This window comes from Tachyglossus aculeatus, unplaced genomic scaffold (assembly GCF_015852505.1).
Source record: "Tachyglossus aculeatus isolate mTacAcu1 unplaced genomic scaffold, mTacAcu1.pri SUPER_30, whole genome shotgun sequence".
NCBI lineage: Eukaryota > Metazoa > Chordata > Mammalia > Monotremata > Tachyglossidae > Tachyglossus > Tachyglossus aculeatus.
In genome coordinates this window covers 2,651,692-2,675,443 of record NW_024044837.1, presented here as the reverse complement: position 1 = coordinate 2,675,443, position 23,752 = coordinate 2,651,692, and the positions used below count along the sequence as shown (strand labels likewise).

General features: G+C 50.5%; 1 protein-coding gene and 1 pseudogene across 1 annotated transcript; both read right to left on the bottom strand.

Moving 5' to 3' along the window:
- Window positions 1-6,251: 6,251 nt before the first annotated feature.
- On the bottom strand, window positions 6,252-7,568 carry LOC119921789. The gene is made up of 3 exons (XM_038741829.1): window positions 7,355-7,568; window positions 7,001-7,077; window positions 6,252-6,587 (listed from the first exon to the last, which is right to left on the bottom strand). The coding sequence occupies exons 1-3, from the start codon at window positions 7,566-7,568 to the stop codon at window positions 6,252-6,254; spliced, it is 627 nt and encodes a 208-aa protein (XP_038597757.1).
- Window positions 7,569-9,281: 1,713 nt separating this feature from the next.
- On the bottom strand, window positions 9,282-20,939 carry LOC119921788 (annotated as a pseudogene).
- Between the last annotated feature and the right edge of the window lie 2,813 nt (window positions 20,940-23,752).

Here is a 23,752-nt window from a genome sequence, read left to right as displayed (position 1 = left end):
TACGAGCTCTCCTGAACAGATACCTTATGAAAGAGTCACTTGAATGTGATTCCTGCCGGTAATGAAGTCGATCGGGCCAGGATGTGCCCTGCCCTGAGGCTTGGAACAACCTGGAACCAAACAGTGGATTCCAATGGGTGTTGAAACTGTGGTCGTGTTGGGAGGACATTAGACGTTTGCTGCAGTAATGAAGGGGAAACCTATGATAAGTCTTCGATGAGCGTTGTAGTAGTTGGCCTGAAGACGAACGAGCAGATTTTAGCGATGTCAGGGCGATATATCTTCAGGATCTGGTGAGAGACTCAATATGTGGGTTGATTGAGGCAACAGAGCAAAAGCTCGTGCCATCGCTACGGTTTTGTCATAGAGAGAGAATGATAGCTTTATCGACAGTGGTAGGAGGGACTGGCAGACAGGACAGAGCTGGTTTTGAGTGGGAAGGTGAGGTGTTCTGTTTTGGACATGATCAGTGTCAGCAAGGATGTAGAAGTTGTTTTGGGGCAGAGCAGAAGGTTGAACTAATGCAGGTGAGGGAGGGGTTAATATGGCACTTGCGTCTAGACAGGGGGTTGAATTGCGATAGAAGGGGCCATTTATTTACGACTACTTTTCGGGAACTAGGTTCTGTTTTGATGAGTCCTTCCTCGGGTAGGACCCCCTAGATTTCGACTCCGCGCAGGAACTGAGAATCATGGTAAACATGGCAACTAGGTTCTGTCTACTGGTTGGATTCCCACTCAATAGTGCGATCACCTGTATCACTCATGTGATATATCTCTGGGTGGAAATCCTAGTAGGGGTGTGGTGGAAGGTTCCCTGTATGATTCATTCATATCATTACATAGACTGTAAGCTCATCCTGAATAGGATATTTGTCTATGTTGTTATGTTCTTGTCACCAGGCGCTTAGTACAGTGTCCTGCACACAGTAAGCACGCAATAAATAGGACTGATTGATTCTTAATTTCTTTCTTCCTTTCATTCATTCCTTCTTTCTCTTTCATTTATTGTTTTTCGCATATTATAACTTCTTCCTCCTTTCCTTCCTTCCTTCCTTCCTTCCTTCCTTCCTTCCTTCCTTCCTCCCTTCCTTCCTTCCTTCCTTCCTGCCTCCCTCCCTCCCTCCTTTCCTTCCTTCCTTCCTTCCTTCCTTCCTTCCTTCCTTCCTTCCTTGCTTGCTTCCTTCCTTCCTTCCTTCCTTCCTCCCTCCCTCCCTCCCTCCCTCCCCTGTTTTCTTGATTACCTGGGATTCTGTCATCTATCCAACTTCAGCCTTTGGTCTCCGAGTGAATGAACAAAATCCCTACGCAGCAACGCACTAAGAATAGAGAAGGGCTTGGGGACAGCGGGGAGGAGACAATCGACAAAAGAAAACAACTAGGCAGGCATCAATAACATCAATCTAAATGAATAGAATTATGGCTATATATGAAGATCGTTAATAAAGTAAATAGAAAGATACATAAGTACATATAGCGCACATATGCTGTGGTGCAGGTTGGGGGTTAGAGCGGAGGGAGTCGAGACGTTGGGGAGGTGAGGAAGAGTAGAGGAAATGGGGGGTTAGTCTGGAAGGCCTCTTGGAAGAGGTGAACTTCCAGTAGGGCTATGAAGGCGGGGGTGGGGGTGGGAGGAAGAGTGCTAGTTTGGCGGATGTGAGAAGGGAGGACATTCCAGGCCAGAAGCAGGACGTGGGTCAGGGCCGAGGGCGAAACACACGACAACAAGGCACAGTGAGGAGGTTAGCAGCAGAGGAGCAGAGTGTGCGGGCTGGGCTGTAGTAGGAGATATTTGAGGTGACAAAGGACGGGGCAAGGCAACTATGTTGCAAAGATGCCCCAAGTACCTCTACCGGGTTGCGTGCCCCTTGTGAGTGTTCTCGGCTGCCCTCGGACTCCCCATCGGGGGAAGACCCCTGCTTCTGGCCCCATTCCCTCTCATCTTATGACATTTCTCTTTCCGTCCCTTCTCGCCTCCGTAAATTCCCTCTTCAACCGCTCACTCTCCACTGGTTCCTTCCCTTCTGCCTTCAAACATGCCCACGTCTCTCCCATCCGAAAAAAATCCTCCTCTCTTGACCACACCTCACCTTATAGTTATCCCCCTACCTCCCTCCTACCATTCCTTGCCAAACTGCTTGAACGAGTCGTCTACACGCGCTGCCTCGAATTCCTCAACGAAAACTCTCTTTGCGACCCCCTCCAATCTGGCTTTCTTCCCCTACATTCCACGAAAACCGCCCTCTCAGTGGTCACTAATGACCTCCTGCTTGCCAAATCCAACGGCTCATACTCTATCCTAATCCTCCTCTACCTCTCTGCTCCCTTCGACACTGTGAACAACCACCTTCTCCTCAAAACGCAAACCAACCTTAGCTTCACAGACACTGTCCTCTCCAGGTTCTCCTCTTATCTCTCCGGCCGTTCATTCTCCGTCTCTTTTGCTGGCTCCTCCTCCTCCTCCCATCTCCTTACATTAGGGGTTCCTCAAGGTTCAGTTCTTGGTCCCCATCGGTTATCGATCTACATTCACTCCCTTTGTGACCTCATTCACTCCCACGGCTTCAATAATCATCTCGACGCTGATGACACCCAAATCTACATCTCTGCCCCTGCTCTCTCCCCCTCCCTCCAGGCTCGCATCTCCTCCTGCCTTCAGGACATCTCCATCTGGATGTCTGCCCGCCAGCTAAAATTCAACTTGTCCAAGACTGAACTCCTTGTCCTCTCTCCCAAACCCTGCCCTCTCCCTGACTTTCCCATCACTGTTGACGGTACTGCCATCCTTTCCGTCTCACAGATCCTCAGCCTTGGTGTCATCCTCGACTCGGCTCTCTCGTTCCCCCCTCACATCCAAGCCGTCAGCAAAACCTGCCGGTCTCACCTCCGCAACACTGCCAAGATCCTCCCTTTCGTCTCCATTCAAACAGCTAGCCTGCTCGTTCAAGCTCTTATCCTATCCCGTCTGGATTACTGTGTCAGCCTCCTCTCCGATCTCCCATCGTCCTGTCTCTCCCCACTTCAATCCATACTTCATGCCGCTGCCCGGATTGTGTTTGTCCAGCAACACTCTGGGCATATTACTCCACTCCTCAAAAATCTCCAGGGGCTACTAATCAACCTACTCATCAGGCAAAAACTCCTCACCCTCAGGTTCAAGGCTCTCCATCACCTCGCCCCCTCCAACCTTACCTCTCCTTTCTCCTTCTGCAGCCCAGTCCGCACTCACTGCTCCTCTGCCGCCGATATCCTCACCGTGCCACGTTCTCCCCTGTTCCGCCGTCGACAACCGGCCCACCTCATCCCCGTGGCCTGGAATGCCCTCCCTCCGCATATCCGATAAGCTAGCTCTCTTCTTCCCTTCAAAGCACTACTGAGAGCTCAGCTCTACCAGGAGGCCTAACCAGACTGAATCCCCTCCCTCCCTCCTCTCCCTCCCCATCCCCACTGCCTTACCTCCTTCCCCTTCCCACAGCACCTGCATGTATGTATATATGTTTGTACGTATTTATTACTCCATTTATTTATTTTATTTGTACATATTTATTATATTTATTTCATTTTGTTAATATGTTTTGTCTTGTTCTCTGTCTCCCCCTTCTAGACTGTGAGCCCACTGTTGGATAGGGACCGTCTCTATATGTTGCCAACTTGTAGTTCCCAAGCGCAAAGTACAGTGCTCTGCACACAGTAAGCGCTCAATAAATACGATTGAATGAATGAATGGCATGAAGCCTCTTGGGACGTTGATAGTGATTGTGACACTTTTCGTCCTGTGTCCTGGCTCCTGGAGAAGAGAAAAGTACTCAGTCAGTAGCAAATGAAGGGAAAGGCATGGGTGTGTAGAGACTCAGAGAGGCTGAAAAGCGAGGGAGTTAGGGAAAGCCTAGCCGTCCAATCTCTCGTTTCAGCAATCCAAGGTGCAATGTCGGCGGGTCGTTTCGCTCTTCCTGCATCGTCAGTCGGTTCAGTATGATTTCAGTACTTCTCTTTTCCGGGTGTAGAGCCCGGATCTTGTTCTGTTTTCTGGAAAGGTGCCTCTCCAATGGGTTGCCGTGGCTTGGCCCGGCATCGTTCAGTCATTCATTTATTCAATCGTATTTAATCGTATTTAAGCGCTTCCTGTGTGAAGAATACTGTACTGAGTGCTTGGAAGTACAATTCGGCAAGGAATGCAAAAACTCCCTAGGCGGCAACGTGCTAAGAGTCCAGAAGCCCGGGCGGGGGTGGGGGGAGGAGTCACGGGGAGGAGGGAGACGACAAAAGAAAGCAACTAGGCAGGCATCAATAACATCAATCTAAATGAATAGAATTATGGCTATATATGAACATCGTTAATAAAGTAAATAGAAAGATACATAGGTACATATAGCGCACATATGCTGTGGTGGAGGTTAGGGGCTAGAACAGAGGGAGTCGGGGCGTTAGGGAGGTGAGGAAGACTAGAGAAAATGGGGGGTTAGTCTGGAAGGCCTCTTGGAGGAGGTGGGCTATGAAGGCGGGGGTGGGGGGGAGGAAGTGTGTTAGTTTGGCGGATGTGAGGAGGGAGGGCATTCCAGGCCAGAAGCATGACGTGGGCCAGGGCTAACGGCCAGACAGGCGACAGTGAGGCACAGTGGGGAGGTTAGCTGCAGAGGAGCGGAGTGTGCTGGCTGGACGGTAGAAGGAGATATTTGAGGTGACGTTGGAAGGGGCAAGACAATTATGCTGTAAAGGTGCCCTACGTACCTTTATCGGGTTGCGTTCCCCTTGTGAGTGTTGTCGGTTGCTCTCCGACTCCCCAGCAGGGGGACGTCCCCTGGCATGACGCCTTCCTGGGCGTTGATATTAATTGCGACACTGTTCGTACTGTGTCATGGCTCCTGGAGAAGGGAAAAGTACGGAGTTTGTAGCAGATGAGGGGAAAGGCACGGGTGTCTAGAGACTCAGAGATGCTGAAAAGAGAGAGAGGTAGGGAAAGCCTAGACGTCCGATCTCTCGTTTTAGCAATCCAAGGTGATTTGTCCGTGGGTCGTTCCACTCTTCCTGCATCGTCATTGGGTTCAGTATGATATCAGTGCTTCTCTCTTTCAGCCCTTGTAACAGTAGTGTGCGTGCACATTAGCGAGTGGGTGATGTGGGGTGGAGCATGAGAGCAGCGGAATTGAGATTCGATAGGAATCGGGTAGCTTCGGGGCCGTGAGGCACCTCTCTGAGGATTTGGAAGGCCCCAGGTATCAATGTGAGGCTACAGAAAGAGAGGAGGAATGGGAGAAAGGGATGGAATTGGTTTCCAAAAAAGTTTGAGGTGGGACGTGCCCTTCCATTGCGTGCTGGGCATATTCATTAGTATTGTCACCCAACCAGTACTCATGGCCACCTAGGCCTGCTGCTCCTGGGGTCCGTGCCGGAATGCTCTATCTTGCTCTCTCGTTTACCATGTTGCCGGGGTCCAGATCTTGAGGGCTGAAGAGAAGAGACGGGCCGAGGCGAACTTCACACAGGACTCCAACGTGCCCGGGGGCCAGGTCATATTCCCCGCGCCCATCTGGGTGATCTCTGGGGAGAGGGAGAGGAAGCAAGCCCCCGAGGAGGACAGGGTGGAATTCTGCTCACTGTTGGAATTCAAAGCAGCTGGGGCGGGGGAGAAGGGGTTGAATTGGGACTGGGATCAGGGTTCCCACGTGAGTGCAGAAGTGGAAGGGGATAGAGGCTCGAGGTCTGTTCCTGCTGTGTTGCCTGACCGCTGCCCTGACAGGCGGAGACCTCGGTGCAGCGCCTGACCTGGCCAGCAACTCTCTCGACGTCTCCACCCCCACTCCCCCTCCCCTGATTCTCTTGTCCTCGAGCGGTCGCTGGCCAGTGACGCTGTTTGCCCTCATTCCGGTTCAGCTGAAAATGCTCACTCATCTCGCAAGGCCAAGCGGACACAGGACTGTTGGGGATGGTGGGCTCTACCCGGGAGAACAACCAGTACGGTCCTGGTACGTGACTCCCACCACCCTCTGTGTATAGGCTGGGCGTATCCTTGCCCATTTACGAAGGGAAGGAAAGCCATTACTGGTCTTTTGGATATAAGGATCCAGGTCTCAAAATACCCCAAGACTGAGAGGGTGGAGGTGGGTGGTTGGGATTGAGGGCGAATAAGGACGTAGCGCTCTGAGTGGGGGACTAGCTCCGCGCCCCTCAGAGACCAACAGTGAAGGTTGAAATCCCAACGCCTCACCAGGCCGGACCACCCGCTGGGGGCAACTGAAGGACGGAAGAGAGTCTTCAGGAGTCCCAGCGCAGGCGGCGACGAGCCCTCGGTCGGACCGTGGCTCTTCGGGGAATCTGCGGGAGCCGCAGCTTGTGGCTGGAGGTGGGTCGGGGAGAGGAGACCACAGGCTTGAGGCAGAAGTCCTCACTGTCGGTCAGTGGGTTGGACCTGGCTCTGGCCTGCGCTGCGAGGGAGGAGAGGCTGTAATTGGTTTCCCGGTCTGACTTCAGGACGGAGCCATCCATCCAGTTCAGTGTCGGGACCTCCAGCCCTGACTGCTGGGAGCCAAAGAATCTCTGGAAGGCCATCTCCAGCTCATTCACGGTGATGGCTTCACCGTCCGGCAGAACCTGTAGGAAGAGCGGGCAGAAGATGTTGTCACTTCCAAAGAGAAAGCAAACGCTTCTTCTTTCAATACTAACCAGGTCCCCTACGGAAGTACATTTAGACGCTCCTGAAAGAACCAAGGGGCAGAAAGTTCCTCTGACAAGATTTCACCCAAAACCCTTTCCGGAGGAAAAGATACGGTTACCCGGTATCGGTGCGGGAAAACGTAGCCCAGATGACGTTCCAGCGACTGCTTTAAACCAAAAGTATTATTCTTCTTAAGCGCTAGGGGCATCTCGCGGGACTCTACAGCCCTCCCCGCCCCCACCTTTTAATCCTAACCCCTCTGTTCCGGCGAGGTCACGTGACCTCCGGAATTTCAGCTACCGTGCCAATCCGCCAAACCGAGGGGCAACCCCATGGAGAAAGTACTCACCTGGAATGGCACTGGGCTGCTGATGGACGGGGTGGAGCCAGTCTTCTTGGACGAGGGGGTCACGAGGCTCTTGCCACCTGAAGGTAAACAAACACACTTAATGAGGCGGGGTGGCGGGAGAGAGAGAGAGGAGTTCCCCGCCTCGAACCCCATACCCATTCAAGACATGGCAGGTTCCCAATAGGAGCAGATAAAGGAGGGGAGTGTCGGAGAGGTATTCTGGAGGTCACGCAGACAGGTCAAGGAGAAAGGGGTCGGCTTTTCGGCCAGACGTGGTTTGTCCGGACAGGACTCTGGGAAGAAGCGGGAAACGAAAGGATGTGAGGGAGGAAAAGAGAAAGGCGGAGGACTTACCTGCAGCCAGCGGAGAAATCTGGACACAGCGGCGCTTGGCAGCCTGGGTGGCGTCCTCATCGCAGCTGGGACGAACGGACAACGAAAGAGCCCGATCCCTCTCTAGTCCGGGGGATGACCCTGGGCCCAGTTTCCGTTTCTTCTGGATCCCAGTAGAGAGGACTCCACCCAGCGAACCCATGCCCTCCTGAGAGGGTCTGTCCAGTGAGGCCATGCCGGAGAGCCTTCGGTCTGGGGACCCCCGTCCCGTCGTCTCCCTGCTTCCAAGGGGCCGATCCTCCTTCTCACCGCTCGGTGCAGACCTGGGTAGGGGGCTAGCGGGGCCAGGCATCCTGCAGCCGGGAGGGAGCGAGATCCTAGCGAACGGCGAGGCAGTCGGCCGGCAAAGTCCTATCCCCTCCGCTGAGGTGACGTCTGGACCAGGAAAGGACGAGCGAGGGAGACTGCGACCTTTAAATACGATGTCACTGCAGATTCCTCGGATCAGCGTTTCCCCCGCCTGCCATGAAATCGCCCCACGCCCTGGGCGGCCGGAGACCGATGCGAGGAAGCGTGAACTCTGCGGATTTCCAGAAGCGGGAGAAGAGGGAGGTGTGAAACCAGGTACTAAAGCGAAGATTCAGAGAGACCAGGTGGCATCGTCATGAGGGATTGGTCCTGAGCGCCTACAGGAGGGAAGTGCTTGAAAGGGAAAGTCGAAAACAAGACGGACTCCTTCCAACTTAGGACTGTGAGCTCCATGTGGGCCAGGGGCCTCGCTGGAACTCATGACCTTGTCTCTCTCTACTCCCGCACTCCCATCAGTTCCAGACCCGTGCGACCCACAATCTCTAAACCTCACAAACATGCCTTCCTGGTGTTTAGAAAAGACTCGAGTCGATAAGAACTATCTTGTTCCTCTGAGATTTCATCTCCCTGTTCCAATTCCCTGTTTCATGATTTTTTCAAAACATCAATCTCGATGATCCACCCCGGTACACCCGCGTTTTCATTCTGTGCGTCGAGAGGTAATACAACCACTGCGCCAAAGGGGAAGAAAAGAGAAGAGTAATTATAGAACAGGAAATGCCACATTGTTCGGTGGAGCGGGGGGCCAACGAAAAACCTTTGAGAAATAACAGTTCCGCGAAAATGAGCCCGAAGGTGGACGGCCGTGTGTTGAGCCCGGACTTGTTCTGTTTTCTGGAAAAGTGCCTCTCCAGTGGGTTGCCGTGGCTTGGCCCCGCACCGTTCAGTCATTCATTCCTTCAATCGTATTTACTGAGCGCTTCCCGTGTGAAGAATACTGTACTGAGTGCTTGGAAGTACAATTCGGCAAGAAATGCAAAACATCCCTACGCGGCAACGTGCTAAGGGTCTAGAAGGCCGGGGGGAGGAGGCGCGGGGAGGAGGGAAACGGCAAAAGAAAGCAACTAAGCAGGCATCAATAACATCAACCGAAATGAGTAGAATTATGGTGACATATGGACTATCGTTAATAAGGTAAATAGAAAGATATATAGTACCATATAAGCACATGTGCCATGGTGCAGTTTGGGGGCTAAAACGGAGGGAGCCTGGACGCTGGGGAGGTGAGGCAGAGCAGAGGAAATCGGGGGTTAGTCTGGAAGACCTCTTGGAGGAGTTGAGCTTCCAGTAGGGCTATGAAGGCGGGGGTGCGGATGGGAGGAAGCCTGCTAATTTGGCGGATGTGAGGAGGGAGGGCATTCCAGGCCCGAAGCAGGACGTGGGCCAGGGCAGACGGTGAGACAGACGACAACGAGGCACAGTGAGATTAGCAGCAGAGGAGTGGAGTGTGCGGGCTGGGCTGTAGAAGGAGATATTTGAGGTGACGTTGGAGGGGGTAAGGGTATTATGCTGTAATGCTGCCAAGGCCTAACCATGCCGGACCACCCGCTGGGGGCAACTGAGGGACGTGACCGAGTCTTCAGGAGTCCCAGCACAGGCGGCGACGAGCCCTCGGTCGGATCGAGGCTCTTCGGGGTATCCGCGGGAGCCGCAGCTTGTGTCTGGAGATCGGTCGGGGAGAGGAGACCACAGGCTTGAGGCAGAAGTCCTCACTGTCGGTCAGTGGATTGGACCTGGCTCTGGCCTGCGCTGCGAGGGAGGAGAGGCTGTAATTGGTCTCCCGGTCTGACATCAGGACGGAGCCATCCATCCAGTTCAGTTTCGGGACCTCCAGCCCTGACTGCTGGGAGCCAAAGAATCTCTGGAAGGCCATCTCCAGCTCATTCACGGTGATGGCTTCACCGTCCGGCAGAACCTGTAGGAAGAGAGGGCAGAAGATGTTCTCACTACCAAAGAGAAAACAAACGCTTCTTCTTTCAATACTAACTAGGTCCCCTACGGAAGTACATTTAGACGCTCCTGAAAGAACCAAGGGGCAGAAAGTTCCTTTGACAAGATTTCACCCAAAACCCTTTCCGGAGGAAAAGAAACGGTTACCCGGTATCGGTACGGGAAAACGTAGCCCAGATGACGTTCCGGCGACTGCTTTTTAAAAAAAGGGTTATTCTTCTTAAGTGCTATGGGCATCTCGCGGGACTCTACAGCCCTCCCCTCATTTTAATCCTAACCCCTCTTTTCCGGTGAGGTTACGTGATCTCCGGAAATTCAGCTACCGTGCCAATCCGCCAAACCTAGGGGCAACCACATGGAGAAAGTACTCACCTGGAATGGCACTGGGCTGCTGATGGACGGGGTGGAGCCAGTCTTCTTGGACGAGGGGGTCACGAGGCTCTTGCCACCTGAAGATAAACAAACACACTTAATTAGGCGGGGTGGCGGGAGAGAGACAGGTGTTCCCTGCCTCGAACTCCATACCCATTCAAGACATGGCACGTTCCCAATAGGAGCGGATATAGGAGGGGAGTGTCGAAGAGGCATTCTGGAGGTCCCTCAGACAGGTCAAGGAGAAAGGGGTTGGCTTTACGGCCAGAAGTGGGTTGGCAGGATAGGACTCTGGGAAGAAGCAGAAACGAAAGGATGTGAGGGAGGAAAAAAGAAAGGCGGAGGACTTACCTGCAGCCAGCGGAGAGACCTGGACACAGCGGCCCTTGGCAGCCTGGGTGGCGTCCTCATCGCAGCTGGAACGAACGGGCAACGAACGGGATCTCGGGATCCCCGGATCTCCTCGCTGGGGTAGCTGTCCATGCCTGCATTGGGTGCTGGAGGAATTGGCATAGGACCTTCGGGGCAGGGCCTGGCAGACGGCAGTTCTGAAAGGCAAAGAGTCAGATATATCAAACCAATGCAGTCACCGTGCCAACCCATCCGTCCTCAGATCAGCAGTCAAGGAATCCTGTCCTTGTAGTGCACCCAGGGACCAGCGGCTTCCCAGCTCCCGAGGGACCCAAGCGTTCTCCAGCCAGAGGTCACTTGAGCCCGATCTCCAGCTTGCGGCTTTGGAGGCGGATTACTCAGAACCTGGATTTACCTAATTGAGCCTTCCTAACGTTGCATGGCGGATAGGGTCCTTCAGAGAGATAATCTAGTACACCAGGGAGGAGGGCCCAGCTGGCTTCATCTTTAGCGATGAGCTCTTCAATGCTTTGCTCCAACTCTTCTTGGGCCTCTGCCGGTGGCGACGGTATCTGTTGCAGAGCTGGGGCGGGAGAAGTTGGTCCAAGGGAACTGGAGCGCTCTGGAATTGGGGGAACCATTAGTCATTTGGCATGTGCGGGCAAGACTGTCCAGAATCTGCAGGTATCCAAGGTCCCTGGGCAGCGTGAACGGAAGGAAACAAACCAGATGGGGAGAAGGACGGTCAAACCAGGACGTAGCAGCAGGTTGGAATAATAATGGTATTCGTTAAGTGCTTACTGGATGCCAAACTACGTTCTAAGCGTGGGATTGTAGGGAAAATCAAGTAACTGCATACGATGGAGAGGGACCACCTTAGAAACACCCAGGCCAGGCAATCGTGGCCTGACCTATGGATAGCAGGGCTGAAAGGCAAAGAGTCAGAGCTACCAGCTCATTGCAGTCTCTCTCCCCGTTCTCGGAGAAGCACTTTAGGAATTCAGCCCGCCAGGTTCACGGATGATGATATGTAACGAAAGCTCCAGACGGATCCCGGAGTAGTCATGAGCTCTGGGAGAAGGTGAAGCATGGTGATACCAAGCCGGGAAGACCGTGGCCCCGATGGCCACGCACAAAGGTACTTAGTGGCTCCTGAGCTCCACACTAGCTCAGGTGCTCTCTGGCCAGAAGTGCCCTGACCCCGATCCACTCCTGAGGTGGCAGTTGATTCTCCCGAAATCATACCAGAAATATCTCATTGGACCGGCTTCCCCGTGTTTGGCGGGTAGGGTCCTCCAGAGAGATACTCCAGTACACTGGCAGGAAAGGTCCGGCATGATTCATCTTTGGCATTGAGCTCTTGAATGATTTGCTCCAAGTCTTCTAGAGCCACCTCCGGTGATGACGGTCGCTTTTGAGAAGCTGAGGCAAGGGAAGCCCGTCCAAGTGAGCTGGATCATCCTGTGAATGGAAGAAATCATGAATCAGTTGGCATTCACGGGTAAGGCTGCTCCAAATCGGCAAGGACCAAGGGCACGGTGAAAGGAAGGAAGCGGAAAATACTCGGAGAGGAATGTCAGGACAGCAGGTATCATTAGGCTATGTAAGGAGAAACGGGTAGCTTGGCATGAGATGGAAACTCTAAGAAACACCCGGGCCAGGCAATCACGAGCTGCCTCGTGGATGGCAGGACTGAAAAGCAAAGCCTCAGATCCATCAGCCTAGGGCAGTCTCCAATACCAACCCGTCCTACTCTCAGATTCGGGGAATTCAGGCCGCCAACTTCACCGAGGAAAATGTGAAGGGGAAAATCCCCTCCTGTAATGAGTTTACAGTCTAGAGGAGGAGACAGACATTAACATGAATAAATAAGTTATTTGTAATAAATAATTTAAATATATGTACATACGTGCTGTGGGGGTAGAGGTGGGGTGCATATCAAATCTCCAAACGTCACAGATCCAAGTGCTTAGAAGATGCAGAAGGGGGAGGGAGCCAGGGCAAATCAGGGAAGGTCTCTTGGAGGAGATGTGACCTTACTAAGGCTGTGCATGTGGAGCTGGCGGGAGTTTCAGGCCGGAGGCAGGACGTGGGTGAGGGGTCAGTTGTGAGTTAGACGAGATGGAGGAACAGTGAGTAGGTTGACACATTAGAGGAGGGAGGTGTGCGGGCTGGGCTGTAGCAGGAGAAGTGTGAGGTGAGTTAAGAGGTGACGAGGTGTCAGATGGCTTTAATGAGAATGGTCACGGGTTTCTCTCCAATGCAGAGGGGGACGTGCAAGCACTGGAGTGTCTTGAGGAATGGGGAGACGTATATGGAATTTTTTTAAGAAAGCTGATCAGGGCAGCAGAGTGAAGTCTGGGCTGCAGTGTGTAGATCTAGGAGGCAGAGAGAGGTGAGAGAGAATTTCCACTCCCCAGGAGACTCCATCAGCCCTCACCCTTGGGTGATTCATTTCCCCAGGGATTCCCTACCTCCACATCAGCTCCTTCTGGAGCTCCATCCTCCTCCCCTTGAGGTACACTTCCCCCAGCACTTCATTCCCCTCCCCCTAAGGTTCACTGTCCTTGTAAATCCTCTCCCCCCTTCTACAAATGGATCACTCCTTTTGGAGATTCACTCCACCCCTCTCCTAGAGGGGTTTGTTCCCTCTCCAAGTCCATCCCTCTCTCCCCAGCAGTTCACGCCCACTGGAATGCCATCCCTCCCTCCCTCCCCTGCTCCTCTCACCCCCCCAACTAGTGGTTTGTGTACCCTGGAAATCCATTTCCCTCGGCCCGCAGTGGTTCACCCTGGCTCTACATTTATACCCTGTCACCCCCACAACTCCCGTGGAACTACACACCTGCCGTTTTGGCTCACTCTCCCTGAAACGTCCTCTCCCTCCCCAAGTAGCACATTCCACCTCGAACTCCAGACCCTGTCCCCCGTGGTACATTCCACCTCGAACTCCCACCTTCTTCCCACTCCCAGCTCAACCTTAGTAGTTCAGTCCATCCCTCCAGACACAAGTGGTACATTCTTACTCCAGCCCAGCCAGCAAACTTTGTTCCTCTAATGCCAACCTGCTCACTGCACCTCGAGCTCCTCTGTTTGGCCCCCGATTGCTCTCCCACATCCTATTTCTAGTCTGCAATGCCCTCCTTCTTTACATCCGACAATTAGCCTCCCTACTTTCAAAACCTTACCCATGGAACATCTCCTCCAAGAGGCCTTCTCGGACTAAGCCCTCATGTCCTCTTCTCCTACTCCCGTCTGTGTCAACTTTGCACCCTTCATTCCCCCTTCCTCAGCCCCACAACACTTATGTCCCTAGCCGTCAATTATTTATTCATATTAATGTCTGCATCACCCTCTAGACTGAAAGCTCCTCGTGGGCAGGGTAGGTATCTACCAACTCTGTTATACTGGGCTCCCCTAAGTGCTTAGTACAGGGCTCTGCACACAGTAAAGGTTCAGTAAACTTGATAGATTAGAAAACGGACTAAACCATGGGACCGAGCCATCATTGTTTTAATAATGAAAACAATATCTGTGAGTTCTAGTATGTGCTTGCACTGTGCCAGACACTGTGCTAAGCACTAAGGTAGGTATAGTGGGGCACAGGTATCCACAAACGATTAGTTTATTTTGAGATATGAAATCTTCATCAGGAGCAGTCTTAGAGATGGCCCAATAAACCACCACTCTACCTAGAGAGAGGGCGGATTATGAATTGACCCCCTGCCTCTCCCTCAGCGACGCTGTGTTTCCCATCCCCTGTCACTCCCCTGCCCTTCCTCTCTGTCTTCCAGATGGGTGGGGACACAGACAGACTCACCCCTGAGGATCCAGAATGCAGCGTTCTGTGTTTCGGGCACCTCCTAGCCACCAGACATGACCCCTCTCTCTTCGCGTAGGATCACGTCTTCTGACTGGCAGGTGCCAACCTGAGGACGCAATTCATTAGTGGATTATCAACCAACCCCTAACTAGGTGAAGACAGATGAGATAGGGACCACACAGCTGCTTCCGCTAGCCAAACAAACACGTCTTATGCTAGCACCTCTCTGATCCCCAGTCTCACCGACTCTCCCACTGTCCATGTAGGAGAGAGTTCTGCTATTGAATTCCCACTTTAAAGATAAGGAAGCTGAACTTCAGAGAGGTTCCCCCGGGCCCTACCCACCAACGCATCTTCTCCCGTTAAGCCTTCTTTTCCCCAACTTGTTCTCCCTTCTGCATTGTCTATACACTTAGATCTAGAACCTCTAGAGAATTGATATTCGCCCCATCCTCAACACCACAGCACCATGTACACATCTTTCAATTATATATTTCAAATGACATTCATATCAATGTCTTCTCTCCCCCCCCTCCAGATTGTAAGCCCATTGTGGGCAAAGGATGTTTCTGCTAATTCTCTTGTATTGTACACTCCCAAGCACTTAGAACATTGTTCTGTACATCGTAAGCACTCAATTAATACCACTGATGGATTGATCATGGGTTGGGATGTGTGTGTTAGATTGTTGCATTTTACTCTCCCAAACTCTATGTATGGTGCTCAGCAAACAATAAGCGCTTAATGAATACAACTGACTGGCTGACTGACTAAGTCCCGTATCTGAGAATATACAGCAGGCCAGGATCAGAGTGGTTATTTGAAATCAGGTCTCTGGACTTCCAGTAGTGTGCACTGTCCACTAGGTCATGCTGCTTCTCCTCTACTACTACTTAGTAATCAATTACAGAGAAGCAGCGTGGCTCAGTGGAAAGAGCACAGACTTTGGAGTCAGAGGCCACGGGTTCAAATCCCGGCTTCGCCAATTGTCAGCTGTGTGACCTTGGGCAAGTCACTTAACTTCTCTGTGCCTCAGTTCTCTCATCTGTAAAATGGCGGTTAAGACTGTGAGCCCCCCGTGGGACAACCTGATCACCTTGTAACCTCCCCAGCTCCTAGTACAGTGCTTTGCACATAGTAAGCGCGTAATAAATGTCATTATTATTATTATTATTATTAATTAATCAATCAATGGCATTTATTGAGTGCTTCCTGGGTACAGAGTAGCGTACTGAGCACTTAGGGGACTCCAATACAACATCATTGGTGGGCATGTTGCCTTCCTACAACAAGCTTACAGTCTAGAGGTGGGAGAGACATTCATATGAAGGAATAAATTATGACTATAGACATAAGTGTTGTGGAGCAGAGGGTGGGGCGAATATCAAGCATTTAAAGGATACAGATATAAATGCCTAGGTGACACAGAAAGGAGAAGGAGTAGGGGAAAAGAGGGCTTAATCGGGGAATCAATCAATCAATCAATCAATAAATCAATCGTATTTATTGAACGCTTACTGTGTGCAGAGCACTGTACTAAGCGCTTGGGAAGTAAAAGTTGACAACATATAGAGACGGTCCCTACCCAACAGTGGGCTCACAGTCTAGAAGGGGGAGGCAGAGAACAAAACAAAACATATAAACAAAATAAAATAAATAGAATAGATATGTACAAGTAAAATAAATGAATAGGGCAATAAATACGCACAAACATATATACATATATACAGGTGCTGTGGGGAAGGGAAGGAGGTAAGGCGGGGAGGATGGAGGGGGGAGGAGGGGGAGAGGAAAGAGGGGGCTCAGTCTGGGAAGTGAAAGGTATTCTGAAAGTGAATGGTATTCTGGCCAGACACAGAAACACAAAAAGGATGTAAAAAGAGGAAGGATAGGTTGGCTTTCTCCCAGAAACTTCTATAATTTTCCATATTTCGGGTGTGGAAAATCTGGATTTTATCTCACACCATTAGATTATTATTCCTCTAAAGAATGTCATGGGAATTATCACACCCAACCTAAGTAAGATAGCCAGAGGCAGATGCACGTTTCTGGGAGTCAGAGGACCTGGGATCTAATCAAGGCTCTGCCCTTTGTCTGCCGTGTGACCGAGGGCAGGTCACTTCACTTTTCTGTACGTAATTACCTTTTCCGTAAAATGGCTATTAACAGTGTGGGACAGGGACTGTGTCCAACCTGATCATTCTGTATCTACCCCAGAACTTAGTACAGTGCCAGGCACAAAGTAAGCACTTAACAAATACTGTTTTTATTATTATAATCATAATTAATTATTATCCTTGCTCTTTTCATCTTAAAAACTGTTAAATTTAATGCACGATATAGAACAATTGAAGATAGCACCCAAGTATCCAGCTCACTGCTCAGTCCTCTGCAGCTCCAATCATGAACTATATGGCTAAGGAATATATATAGATAGAGATAGATAGATATAGATGTAGCTATCTATAGATATAGTTATCTATATATATAATGGCACAAAGCAAGCACTTAAAAATTACAAAGAAATAAAGAAACCTTTATTTTCTTTAAAAAAGGAGCCCACTATCGCAAAACCGATTTTTGGGTGGATCCAGATAGCTGGTGCCTGTAGTTCACCTAATGAGTGCTTTGGGCTCCAAGGGGAGGAGTGGCCGTCGGTTGAGGTTATTGCCGATGCCCACACATGCCCGAGAGTGTGCTTTGGGGCCACAGGGTCATAGGTTAACCTTAAATAACCGTGTGAGGGCCTAAACCGGTTTTCGGTCCCCAGCGGTGCCCAAATAGATGTTTGGCTGGTAATTTGGATTTCCCAATGGGAGGATAAAGGATATCAATATTCTGGATGTCCAGAGGTACTTTGCTTTCCTAGAAAATCGATGGAGATCACTCTGGAAAATGGAACAGACTCGGTTGGGTTGCCCGGCTAGCCCTGTGTCCACCCCAATGCTGCAAGGAAGGAGGATGGGTCATGCAAAAAAATCCCCAAATCACCAAAAAGTTTTCGGGTGGGCAATTCCCTTTGGCCTTCCTCTAAAGGTACCACCTCCCTTCCAGGGACATCATGGATATTAATAGTCAAATGATGCATTGTCTTTTTGATTTCCTCTTAATTTAAATAAATGTAAGAGGAAATCAAAACGCCAATTACTTTTTCATATCGGTTTCTTTCGTGGTTCTGAGGTTTCTAAGGCATGTTTTAAAGCCCTGTATTCTTATGGGGGCCATCGTGGTTTTTTTTCAATTTTATTTCCCTGGGGGATTTAGGGCACTCTTCCCAGGGTCCACCTCTTGGGGTAGACAGTTCAAAATCGGCAGGGTCCCAGTTCCAGTCTCGTACTGTCCTCACTGTCCAAAACGGAAAAAATTTGATTTAATTCCCGCCTCATGGAGACAAATGTTGGATCGGGAAAGTTTTTGTTCGGTTTATTTTTCCTTTTTTTTAAATAATCAGCTAGGCCGTACCCTAGCTCTCCCATTCCCTGGGTCCCTTGGAGTACCCGAGATTCCCCTTAGGTCCTTCCCCACTGGGTTTTAAATGCCACCCCCTGCCGAGGAAGCCCCCCTCCACTTCCCACGCACTCTGCCAAGCGGGTACGGTGTTTGTTCTGCAAAGACTGAGCCGCTCACAGGCACAGTCCACTCCAATGGCGGCCCACTACTCAGCTGCTCCCGATGAAGGGATTGCCAGGCGATTGAGTCCCGACCTTTCCCTACTCTAAGGCCCCCGGAGGTTTGGCCTTCTCCCAGTTGCTGCCGTTTCAGAATCTTACCAGTGCCTGCCCTCTTCTCTATATTGCCGGGTCATGGTGAGTGTGGATAGGGGGCTAATTCTGACCTTTTCACTGCTCTCTGGGGGTAGGGGCTTTGGCTCTGTCTGAGTTTGTCTTGTTGATCCTGAGTCGGGTCATGGGCAGAGGCCTGTAGGTGTAGTTTCTCAGTGCGGAGGGGGCCGTATCGAGTTTGGTCCGAGAGGTCAGAATGACCCACCTGCCCCATTTACGGTATGGCTGCACGAGTTCCATTGGAATAATAATTCCATGTAATGTAGTATATTTATTAAGGACTTCTTATGTGCGAAGCACTGTTCTGAGCGCGGCAGAGGTTACAAGGTAATCGGATTGTGCAACTCGGGGCTCACAGCCTCATCCCCACTTTACCGATGAGGGAACCGAGGCACAGAGAAGTGAAGTGACATGTCCAAAGTCACAAAGCCGGTACTTGGTGGAGGCGGGATTTGAACTCATGACCTGTGACTCCAAAGCCCGCGCTCTTTACACTATGACAAGCTGCTTCTCTAATTACTTTTGTCTTTCTATTTAGAATAATTCCAGACCCAAAGCCTTGGGAGACGTGGCTGTTCTTCCACAAAACCCCTGCAAGTGAGTAGTTTACAGACATTTTATTCCTGGTGCTTCCTTTCCCTTTTTCTCTATCTAGTCCTCCTCATAAAAAAAGGAACAACTGCAGGAGGCTTTTGATCCAAAACCCCAAAACCTCCCTATTTTTAAAACGAAAATCACTCTCCCCATGTGAAGCCAGCAAGAGCAAGCGCTTTGTTGGTGCTCATGCCCGAACAAATATGTTGATTTCTGCCCACGATCGCAAAACCGATTTTTAGGTGGCTTCACATACCTGGTGCCCGTAGATAACCTAATGAGTGCTTTGGGCTCCAAGGGGAGGAGTGGCCGTCGGTCGAGGGTATTCCCGATGCCCACACATGCCCGAGAGTTCGGTTGGAGGCCACGGGGTCATAGGTTAACCTTAAATAACCGTGTGGGGGCCTAAACCGGTTTTCCGGCCCCAGCGGTGCCCAAATTGATTTTTGGCTGGTACTTTGGATTTCCCAATGGGAGGATAAAGGATATCAATATTCTGGATGTCCAGAGGTACTTTGCTTTCCTAGAAAATCGATGAAGATCACTCTGGAAAATGGAACAGACTCGGTTGGGTTGCCCGGCTAGCCCTGTGTCCACCCCAGTGCTGCAAGGAAGAAGGATGAGTCGTGCAAAAAAATCCCCAAATCACGAAAAATCTTTCGGGCGGGCAATTCCCTTTGTCCTTCCTCTAAAGGAACCACCTCGCTTCCCGGGACACCATGGATATTAACAGCCAGATGATGCATTGCCTTTTTGATTTCCTCTTAAATTAAGTAAATTTAAGAGGAAATCAAAACGCCAATTACTTTTTCATATCGGTTCCTTTTGTGGTTCTGAGGTTTCTAAGGCATGTTTTAAAGCCCTGTATTCTTTTGGGGGCCATCGTGGTTTTTTTTTCAATTTTATTTCCCTGGGGGATTTAGGGCACACTTCCCAGGGTCCACCTCTTGGGGTAGACAGTTCAAAATCGGCAGGTTCCCAGTTCCAGTCTAGTATTGTCCTCACTGTCCAAACCGAAGGAAATTTGATTTAATTCCCGCCTCATGGAGACAAAATGTTGGATCGGGAAACTTTTAGTTCGGTTTATTTTTCCTTCTTTTGAAATAATCAGCTAGGCCGTACCTTAGCTCTCCCATTCCCTGGTTCCTTGGAGTACCCGAGATTCATTTTCGGTCCTTCCCCACTGGGTTTTTCATGCAACCCCTTGCCGAGGAAGCCCTCCTCCACATCCCACGCATTATGCCAAGAGGGTACGGTGTTTGTTCTGCAAAGAATGAGCCGCTCACCGGCACAGTCCCCTCCAATGGTGGCCCACTACTCAGCTGCTCCCAATGAAGGAATTGCCAGGCGATTGATTCCCGACCTTTCCCTACTCTATATAACGTAGAGCCTTGGGAGACATGGCTATTCCTCAACAAAACCTCTGCAAGTGAGTAGCTTACAGAATATTTTTTTCCTGGTGCTTTCTCTCCCTTTTCCCGCATCTTGTCCTCCTCATATAAAACGGAACAACTGTGCAAGGCTTTTAAACAAATACCCCACAACCTCCCTATTTTGAAAACGTAAATCAATCTCCCCAAATTAACCCTGCAAGAGCAAACGGTTTGTTAGTACTCCCGACAGACCAAATCTGTTTATTTTATGCCCAGGAAGGCACTACAGATTTTCTGGAGGGCACAGGGTCCAAACGGATTTCTGGTGCAAGTAGATAGCCTACTGAGTGCTTTGGGCACCACAGGGAGGAGGGGGCGTCTGTCGAGGGTATTTTCGATGCCCACACATGCCCAAAAGTACATCTCTGCGCCACAGGTTCAAAGGTAAACCTCACATAACCGTGGGGGTGCCTAAACAGGCTTTCGGTCCCCAGCGGGGCCCAAATTTATTTTTGGCTGGTAAGGTGGAATTCAGTACGGGACGATAAAGGAGATCAATATCCTAGCTGTCCAGAGGCACTTTGATGTGGTTGAAAATCGATGGACATCACTCTGGAAAATGGAAGAAAGTCGGTTGGGCTGCCCGACTAGCCATGTGTCCACCACAACGCTGGAAGGAAAGTTGATGGGGCATTAAAAAAATCCCTAAAACACGAAAAAATTTTCGGGCCGCCAATTCCCTTTGTCCATCCTCTAAAGTAACCCCTTGCCTTCCCGGGTGACCATGGATATTAATAGTCAGATGATGCATTGGCTTTTTTAAATTACTCTTCAATTGATTAATTTTAATTAATAAGATGAATTAATTTAATGAATTAAATTATTTATATTTAAGGAAATCAAAAAGGCAAGTACTTTTTCATTTCGGGTGCTGTTCTGGTTCTGAGGTTGCTAAGGCATGTTTTAAACCCTTCTATACCTTTGGGGGCCATCCCGGGTTTTATTCAATTTTATTTGCCTGTGACATTTATGGCATTCTTCCAGGCGTCCACCTTTTGGGGTAGACAGTTGAAGATACTCAGGATCCCAGTTCCAGTCCCGTTGGGTCCTCACTGTCCAAATCGTAAGAAATTTAATATGATTCCCGCCTCTTGGGGACAGAATGTTGGATCGGAAAACGTTTAGTTTGGGTTTTTTTTACCTTCTTTTAAAATAATCAGCTAGGCCGTACCCTAGCTCTCCCATCCCCCGGGTCCCTTGGAGCACCCGAGATTCCTTTTACGTCCTTCCCCACTGGGTTTTCCGTGCCACCGGCTGCCGAGGAAGCCCCCCTCCGCCTCCTCCGCACTCTGCCAAGTAGGAATGGTGTTTGTTCTGCAAAGGATGAGCGGCTCCCGGGCATAGTCCCCTTCAATGGTCGCCCACTGCTCAGCTGCTCCCAATCAAGGGATTGCCCGGCGGTTGAGCCGAGCCCTGCCCCTTCCCAACTCTGTATACGGCCCCCATAGCCTTGGCCTTCTCTCAGCTGCTGCCACTTCAGTACCTTCCCAGTGCCTGCCCTCTCAGCTGCTGCCACTTCAGTACCTTCCCAGTGCCTGCCCTCTCAGCTGTTGCCTCTTCAGTACCTTCCCAGTTCCTGCCCTCCTCTCTGGGTTCGGGGGTCATGGTGAGTGAGGGTAGGGGGCTTATTCTGACATTTTCACTGCTCTCTGTGGTTAGGGGCTTTGGCTCGGTCAGAGTTTGTGTTGCTGAGACTGAGTAGGGCCCTGGGCAGATCCTTGTAGGGGTAGCGTCTCTGTGCGGGGGGGGGGGTGTCTCGGGTTTGGTTCCAGAAGACAGGATGATCCACCTGCCTCAGCTACGGTATGGCTGCACCAGTTTCATAGGAATTATAATTCAATCTATTATAATAGCATTTCCTAAGCACTTACTACGTGCAAAGCACTGTTCTCAGCGCTGCAGAGGTTACAAGGTAATCGGCTTGTCCCTCGGGGGCTCACAGCCTTAATCCCCACTTTACCGACCAGGGAATCGAGGCACAGGGAAGTGAAGTGACTTGCCCAAGTCACACGGCCGGTAATTGGTGGAGGCGGGATTTGAACCCAGGACCTCTGACTGCAAACCCTGTGTTCTTTCCACTGAGCCACGCTGCTTCTCTAATTCTTATTTTTCTGGCTTTCTTTTTAGATTCATCACTGACCCAGAGCCTTGGGAGACGTGGCTGTTCCTCAACAAAACCTCTGCAAGTGAGTAGCTTACAGAATTTGTTTTTTCCTGGTGCTTTCTCTCCCTTTTCCCGCATCTAGTCATCCTTATAAAAAAAAAGGAACAACTGAACAAGGCTTTTAAACAAATATCCCACAACCTCCCTATTTTTAAAACATAAATCAATCTCCCCAAATTAACCCTGCAAGAGCATACGGTTTGTTAGGGCTCCTGGCAGACCAAATCTGTTTGTTTTGTGCCCAGGATGGCACTACAGATTTTGTGGTGGGCAGAGGGTCCAAACGGATTTCTGGTGCTCGTGGATACCCTAATGAGTGCTTTAGGGAACCAAGGGGAGGAGGGGGAGGGGGTCGAGGGTGTTATCGATGTGCACACATGGCCAAAAGTGCGATTGGAGGCCACAGGGTCCCAAGTAAACCTTAAATAACCATGCAGGGGCCTAAAGAGTTTTCCAGTACCCAGCGGTGCCCAAATTGATTTTTGGCTGGTAATTTGGATTTCCTGTTGGGAGGATAAAGGATATCAATATACTGGATGTCCAAAGGTACTTTGATTTCCTTGAAAATCGATGGGGATCTCTCTGGAAAATAGAACAGACTCTGTTGGGCTGCCCTGATAGCCATATGTCCACCCCAGTGCTGGAAGGAAGGTGAATGGGCCATTAAAGAAAAATTCCTCGAAACACGAAACTTTTTTGGGCCGGCAATTCCCTTTGGCCATCGTATAAAGGAACCATCTCCCTTACCGGGACAACATGCATATTAATATTCAGATGATGCATTGGCTTCTTGATTTCCGCTTAAATGAATTTAAGAGGAAATCAAAACGCCAATTACTTTTTCATTTCGGTTCCTGTTGTGGTCCTCAGGTTTCTAAGCCATGTTTAAAACCCCTCTATTATTTTGGGGGCCATTGTGATTGTTTTTCAATTTCATTTCCCTGTGGAATTTAGGGCACACTCCTCGGGGTCCACCTCTTGGTTTGGAGAGTTTGCGTTCGGCAGGGTCCCAGTTCCAGTCCCGTTGGGTCCTCACAGTCCAAATCGAAAGAAATTTGATTTAATACTCACTTCTTGGGGACCGAATGTTGGATCGGGAAATTCTAGTTCGTTTTATTATTCCTTCTATTTAAATAATCAGATAGGCCGTACCCTAGCTCTCTCATCCCCTGGGTCCCTTGGAGTACCGAGATGCTTTTTCGGTCCTTCCCCACTGGGTTTTAATTTCACCCCCTGCCGAGTAAGCCCCCCTCCACATCCCACGCACTCTGTCAAGCGGGTACGCTGTTTGTTCTGCAAAGGGTGAGCCGCTCACAAGCACAGTCCCCTCGAATGTTCACCCACTACTCAGCTGCTCCCAGTGAAGGGATTGCCAGGCGATTGAGTCCCGCCCATTCCCTACTCTATATAAGGCCCCTGGAGGTTCGGCTTTCTTCCGGTTGCTGCCGTTTCAGTATCTTAACAGTGCCTGCCCTCTTCTCTATATTGCTGGGTCATGGTGAGTGAGGTTAGGGTGCTAATTTTGACCTTTTCACTGCTCTCTGGGGGTAGGGGCTTTGGCTCTGTATGAGATTGTGGTGT

Coding starts and splice junctions, on each gene's coding strand:
- LOC119921789 (XM_038741829.1), bottom strand. CDS start 7,568: ATGGCCTCACTGGACAGACCCTCTCAGGAGGGCATGGGTTCGCTGGGT. Junction 7,078..7,354: donor GATTTCTCCGCTGGCTGCAG/GTAAGTCCTCCG, acceptor GTTTACCTTCAG/GTGGCAAGAGCCTCGTGACC. Junction 6,588..7,000: donor GCAGCCCAGTGCCATTCCAG/GTGAGTACTTTC, acceptor CTCTTCCTACAG/GTTCTGCCGGACGGTGAAGC.